The following is a 7,336-nucleotide window of genomic DNA, read 5'->3' on the forward strand; positions in this document are numbered from 1 at the left end:
GAGTGTGTGACCTACACATGCTCCAGTGCTCTCACACCGCCGTCCTCTCCGTCTGCTCCTCCTCGGGTCTCCTGCTCACCTTCATGCAGGTAAGCCGCGGTCAAAGGTGACGTCCAGTGGATGAGGCGTTTGTGCTTCTGATGTGTGTGTGATTCTCACTGCTGTGTGAATGGACTCTGTGGATATTTAGGGACTGTTATCGTTTGGACACTGTGAGATACAGATCATTTGCATAATGCTAAGGATATAACAAAGTAACTTGCAGTGTTTTTTGACACAAAATGACTTGACTAATTAATAAACTGGTTCTTAGATTCACAGGGTTTCTACACTCTTTGACTAACGAATGAAAATGAATTTTTCTGCTGTTTGTGACTGCTGAATTTAAAAAAATCATTCTAGAAATATGTAGCTCTCATGAGATTGATTCCTATCTGATGAAATATTTTAGAATACAGCATGATTTTTTTTTTTAAATTCCAGGCCAATTTTAAAATTTAAATCTTTTGTTTTAAAATATTTAAAATTGTAAATTGTGATTTACAGGCCTGGAAAGCTTTTTAACATTATGCGGTGTTCTAAAATATTTCATCTGAAATTTTTCCACGGCCTGTAAATCACAATTTTAAAATTTAAAAAATTGTGATTTTACATATTTTTACAATTATGGTGTGCTCTAAAATATCTGTAAATCACCTGTAAATCCAAATTTAAAATTTTAATATTTTAAAACAAAAATATTAATGTAAAAATTATAATTTACAGGTCGGAGGATTTAAAAAAAAAATTATGCCATGTTCTAAAATACTTACCCCTAGAAATGTTCTCATAATGCATGAAGCTTAAACATGGAAATACATTGTTGCATTTGATTACTTATGTTTAAAACACTGCAAGTCAATTACAAGACATAATGTAAACTGAACTGCAACAACGTATTTTCATTTCCTTCATTATTGTCGGAGATGTTTAATGTGAATGTGTCGAAGCTCTGAAAGGATCAAGTATTTATAACTTTCTGCCTGTCTGCGCGGCTTGCAATATGTACCTCTGCTGTTTGAGAAGTTTCAGCACACACCTGGATTTCTTTACAGATCTATGTGACCACCAGCTTTACAAATTCTCCTTGTTTCTCAGGTGAGCGATGGACGAAAGCACCTTTGAGACATTTGAGGAAGAGCTTGGTAAACCACTGCAAGAGGTTCCTCCTCAGAAACCTGTCAGACAAACACGAACAGAAGGCAGAGCAGGTACAAAAAAAAAGCTCAAATAATCTCGCTGAGCAAACACAAACAAGCAGAGCAGTGATTTGTGGATTTGTAAGCATGTTTCTACCCTGTACTTCTGTTTCAAACATGAATATAAAAGCCTCAGGAGTCAAGATGTCTTGGAAACAAAGTGCTCTTTCTAAATTAAGATCAGGGCTGAAAGCATCCACACTATTTGTGGTGTTAAAGTGAACAGCGAGTCTAATAATAAATCACAATAACCTTGACAGACACGAGCAACATGACACCGAACACCAAACACAGCACGAACGCACAACAGCTCTCTTTATTAAAGCAATGGACTATGTGTGTTTGAAAGTAAAAACTGCAAGTCACATTAGTTTTTATAATTTTACTGTAAAAGTGCATGCATGTTTAATATTGTACATAGGTCTTTACCGTAAATAAGGCAATTACTATTTTCTTTTTTTTATAGTATTGCATTGTTTGTTAAATCTAACATTATTTTTACTGCTTAAAGTTAACCAATAAAACAGGTTAACTAGCATTTATATTATATTTTAGTGACAAGACACCACAGTATTATTGAAATACTATTATAGTCTGCATTCATATTTTTAATCAGTTTTTTATTTTTAGCTTTTACATTTTAAATGTTAAAATTGTACTAATTTAGTTTTTAATTTGTATTAGTTTTAGTTTTTTTTCCATATGTCTGTACAGTTTTTAGTGATTTTTTATTTCAGTTTTAGTTATTTTACTACATCGAGGTAAACTAAAAGTGAGAAATGTGGCCTTGGCAACTATATTTTATTTCAGTTAACATTTATTTTATCTCAAGAAAACTAAAATGGTTTTAATGGTTTTAATTTTAGATTCGGTTTTAGTTAATGATAATAACCCGGTGAGAAACAAGTGAAAAATTTAAAATGTAAATAAATAAATAAATGAATAAACTACATATAAAACAGCACATAAGAACCAAAAATTATTTGAATCTTTTTTACATTTATTTTTGATAAATCTAAAACTAAATCTAATCCCTAAAAATCTTTTCATTAGAATCCACTTGAAAGTTCCACTTGAGCTCTAAAGAAGTTCTCTAAAGCTATAAATTATAATGTGACCATTAAAAATATAAAACACATAACTTTGACGATATTTCTGTAAAAATGCATGCAATTTCTTGCTGCATGTAGGTTTTTACAGTAAGGCAATTCATTCTTACACTTTTATAGTTTTGCACTTTACAACATCACCTGCACTGTTGGTGAAATCTAATGTATTTTTACTGATTAAAGGTCACATATCATCAGGTTAACTAGCATTTGTAATCATTAAAATGACTGAGGATGCATTGATTCCCCAGTGAGCTGTTTGTGACGCGCGTCTGATGTGCTGTTGTTGTTGTTGTTGTTTACAGAGATGTATGCTCAGAGGAGGGTGCGAGAGGTGAGTCTGAGATCACATGACAGCTGCAGATTCACGGCCTGTTTAAAGCATCACACGCAGGCAAACCATCTGAACATGAGCTCTAATACACACATTTACCGTTCCATTAATAAACCTTCTGTGTCCTGCAGGAAGCTCCAATCGTCCAGCAGGTCCCGAAGATGACTCCACGGGAACATCCGGTCTCCAGCGCCAGTATGTCCCATGCAAAACACTTGGGTCAATCAAATCCAAGACATCTCACGACTAAAAACATCCTGGAAAATATTAAGTTAATGTAATTCCCAGCAGTAACTGTGTATACTAAACCACATCAGACGATGTCAGTGATGTTATGATGATGCAAACCAAATTATAATAGCTTCTTCATCCTGAATTCTATTTAATTCAATTGAATTTCCATCTGAAGCCCTATCCTAAAAGTTAAAAGACATCTATATGTTTTATGTACAAAGATCAAATTTATACAGTGAAAAAAAATAACAAAAATAAGCGTAAAATATTATTTGGAAAATATTTAGTTTCTATTTTTTCATACTAACTATACTTGAAGATGCGTCAAATCAAATTTAATTTTAATTATTTTATTTAGTTAAATATTATTTTATGATTTATTAAATTTTTTATTTAACTTTTTAGTAAGTCTGATAATTAAAGGATATGAAGATCAGTGTTTGTAATAAAGGGACATGCTCATGTAAAAAAATAAAAAAATAAATAAACAAATAAAGAAAGTGCAATGGGAGGGGTAAAAAAAACTTTATTCCTGTGGGTTTGCGAAAGAACGCAAAAGCATTGAAATATGATTTTTTCCCATGCCATTTTTTTTTCATTCACAAATCTTTTTGTGATGGAAATAATATGATGTGGGAGAAACATATTTCCAGTGATTTTGCAAGCTCACGCAAAGTTTCTCGCCGGTAAAGCAATAATTTTTTGAAACACAAATGTTTTAAAAATGAACGCAACATTTCTCGCCGGAACGTAATAAAGAACACAAAAGTTTTGAAAGTCAATGAAAAATTTCGCGTCAGAACGTTTTGAAAGTGAACAAAAAATTTATCGTAATGTAATAGTGATTGCGAGAGAACACAAACGTTTCGAAAGCGAACGAAAAGGTTGTTATCGCGCCAACCCAAAGTTTCTTGTTGGAACGTAATAGTTTATCGGGGGAACGCAAACGCATTTAAGTGTTGTTGTTCCTTCTATCACCGTCTAAACCATAGACTGTATAAAAATATCGACGTAATGTCCGTGACATCACCCGTAGTTTTCTGAAGAGCGTTTTTGAAGCTCAAAGTGCGTGTCACTCCCGGATAATCGAAAATGGGCAAAAAGGCGGGAGCTAGTTGCTGAAGCCACGCCCACCTAGCTCGACAGCAGTGTCAGCAGCGGCAATCCACCTGTCACTCAAGTGGCCACGCCCTTAATTATGCAGAACTTTAAGGCGAGACACTGCAGGTGAATAGGGTAAAACAATTAACTACTAATTATCACCTTACGTACCCAGTTGATTGATTACATTGATAATTGCAAACATTTTTTGTATTACAAGTTTTGTAAAATGTTATGTTTAAATATGCAAATGAGGCATTATTTAATTAAATATGCGCTAATGAAAGTCCGTTTCAAAATTCTTGTTTATTTATTTTTTTTACATATTAGAGACAAATGTTTTTACAGAGGGAATTTTGGGTATCTCTTTTTGTCACTCCATAATTCAGAAAATACTTTGAACAGCCAGAAAACAATATAATTTCAAAATTTTGGGGGAAATAAAATGTTGTATATAATCAAGCAAATTATATATGAACAAATCCCTCTGTAAAAACCTTTGCTTTAAATAAAAATGTAAAGTTTGGTGTGTGTAAGTGCTGCTGAAATGGAGATTTATGGCTCAGTGTAGGAGAAAAAACTAATTTTGAGAAAACGGCCTTTAAAAATATAGTGTAATTTAAATCTATTGACACAAATAGATAAAGTGCTATAAAAGAAACGCTTAACAGTGTCTTTTGGATGTTTTCTTTCCACTAGTCTGAAAAAGCACTTTATGAAAAGCCAAAAAGGCCAAAATCTCAAAATTGACAGGTGAATGAAAAAACAGTGCTTTTGCCTGCAGTGTCTCCCCTTAAGGCTTAATATAATTTAAACGGATGAGTTATAAAAAAATTCACCCCCTCACAGTTGTCATGAAGGGCAAAATTAGCTATATAGACCAAAATAATTTTTTGAACCAGGCTGTAAACATGTTTTTTTCTGATGTAAAGTTGGGCATTTTAACATGGGGAGTCTATGGGATTGACTCCCTTTTGCTGCCAGCCTCTAGCGGCCAGTTGATGAATTACAGTTTAAGTCACTTCCGTGTTGGCTTCACGAGAGAGAGCGGGAGGTTGCCGCTTGGTCTAAACCTACATTTATAGATTGAAACGTGGAACAGTTGAACGACTCACCTGTGTTTTATCACCTGTCCAGCAGCGTCGTTACGCAAAGCGCTCTCCATCCAGAATCTGACGCAGATCGAGACGCCGTGGGAAGGTGTGACGCTGAACAGGTGTCTGATCGCAGCCATAACCATCCTTCTGCTGAGCTCCGTTTTACAGAGAATACACGGCAAGTGTACTCATGTCAAATAACATCTGAAAACAACAAACCATAAAATGACTGATAGATGTTTTCTCCTCATGCAGAAGCCGTCAGAGGCCGCAAAGACGTCAGTGAAGAGCTCATGGCACTAAACGAGAGACATACTCTGATTAAAAGAGGGAAAATAACACCACATGAGGTGAGAACAAAAACAAACACAAGATCTATGAAGGTAAAGATATTGCTTTTGCAAGTAAAGCGTTGTTTTTCTATGTAAAGACACGCAAGACGGACGTTTTTGACCGTTGCGCTCGCACATGAAAACGCGCCGCTCAAGTTTAAACTGCTTCTGATTGGCCAACCGGATAACTGGCGCTACTTTCATGCGTCTCGTATCCCTCCGCGAACTCCCGCTTTTTTTCTTTCACACAATTAATTATTAGCGACATACTTGCGTCTCAGTTATTTAATAATGTAGCTAAATGAATTCAGAATACGCCGTATTAATATTACTGGAATGTTGTTGCTGTTTTTGTCTTGTTTTATACATTGCGATGGACTTTTTTTCTTAGCGGCGGAAGCTTCACGATAATATACAGATAAAATGATTTAAATAATTCAATTCAAATCAATATTTCATATTAAATTTTATTTATTTAATGAGCCATGCATAATTATTATCCACAGGGACATTATGGAAATACTGTACAGATTTAGGCACAAAAAAACATGTTATTAAACACATCTGTATGTAAAAGTAGTGCTGTCAAATGATTAATCGCGATTAATCGCATCCAAAATAAAAGTTTTTGTTTACATAATATATGAGTGTGTACTGTGTATATTTATTATGTATAAATAAATACAAATACATGCATGCATATATTTAAGAAAAATATGCTATATCTATTAATATAATATATAAATGTATATACATGTAAATATTTTCAAAATATATACTGTATGTGTGCGTATTTATATATACATAATAAATATACACAGTACACACTCATATATTATGTAAACAAAAACTTTTATTTTGGATGCGATTAATCGCGATTAATCATTTGACAGCACTAAAAAATAGTAATCATTTACATCTGAATTAATACTCTTAGCCAGACACTTCCTTATGGGAAACATTTTTCTGGTGGATTGATGATGATGATGACGAAGGCAAATCTAAGAGAGCGACTCGCGGGAGAGTTTCCAGGGGCCTCAGGCACCGGGCCCTTCCGGACCCCAGGCTCCTGAAGAAAAGAGAGACAAAATTCACCGAGCGCAGAAGACACGAAGTAGATGAGACTAAAGAGAAACTGACAAAAGAGAAAGAGATGAAAGTCAAGAAGAAGGTTGAAGAAGAGGAGGAGGACATAGAGAAGATGAAGAAACCGAAGAAACCAGCGAAAGAGAGCAAGCGAAAACCTATGAAGAAAGAGAATCAGTGACGTACCAACGCATAAAGAAAATAGGGCTGATGGCATATGTGCTTAAATTATCATGAAAATAATGCTAAATAATCTTAATGGTCCTAAAATTATTACATGTTTTCTTTTGATTACAGGCTGAAATATTTATACACTCTCAGATCTTGATGCACTTCTCGAGTCATTTGATGATCATGTGTATAATTTGGTGCTTTTTTGCTTTGTAAAGTCCGTATTTTTCAGAGACTTGATAGTAACTTTACTGAAACCATAAACCCCTCGAGACTTTTTTTTATGACTGCAAGTAAAACTCACAAACATTATATTCTAATAGAGGACATTAAGTTTCAGATGCCACTGAAATCGCTGGTTACTGTCAGGTGAGAATGAGATCAAGAGGTTGCATTAACAAGAATTGGTTTATATCAATGCAAGTTTATTTTAAACATGTTTAAAACAATAGTTAAGCGACATTATAAAGTAATGCAATGCAAAAGTAAAGCTTTTTAAAAAATGTAACAGTGTTTTGTGATTCTTCTTGAGTTCTTTTTAAAGTTGCTTCATCATCTATATATATATATATATATATATACATAGTATATATGAGAAATGCATCATCTATATATATATATATATATATATACA

At 33.8% G+C, this 7,336-nt stretch overlaps 1 protein-coding gene across 2 annotated transcripts; it reads left to right on the forward strand.

Annotated features, from left to right (window-relative positions):
* Window positions 1-7: 7 nt before the first annotated feature.
* On the forward strand, window positions 8-7,177 carry LOC107726323 (uncharacterized). Of its 2 annotated transcripts, none has more exons than XM_016535866.1 (7): window positions 8-89; window positions 1,138-1,250; window positions 2,653-2,681; window positions 2,813-2,876; window positions 5,154-5,291; window positions 5,369-5,463; window positions 6,383-7,177. In XM_016535866.1, the coding sequence occupies exons 2-7, from the start codon at window positions 1,145-1,147 to the stop codon at window positions 6,710-6,712; spliced, it is 762 nt and encodes a 253-aa protein (XP_016391352.1). In that variant the 5' UTR covers window positions 8-89; window positions 1,138-1,144; the 3' UTR covers window positions 6,713-7,177. The 2 variants fall into 2 exon arrangements, with proteins under 2 accessions (XP_016391352.1, XP_016391353.1); XM_016535867.1 differs by having other exon boundaries at window positions 5,157-5,291.
* The last annotated feature ends 159 nt before the right edge of the window (window positions 7,178-7,336 follow it).

Source organism: Sinocyclocheilus rhinocerous, unplaced genomic scaffold, assembly GCF_001515625.1.
Source record: "Sinocyclocheilus rhinocerous isolate Xijiao unplaced genomic scaffold, SAMN03320098_v1.1 scaffold1598, whole genome shotgun sequence".
NCBI classification, from domain to species: Eukaryota; Metazoa; Chordata; class Actinopteri; order Cypriniformes; family Cyprinidae; genus Sinocyclocheilus; species Sinocyclocheilus rhinocerous.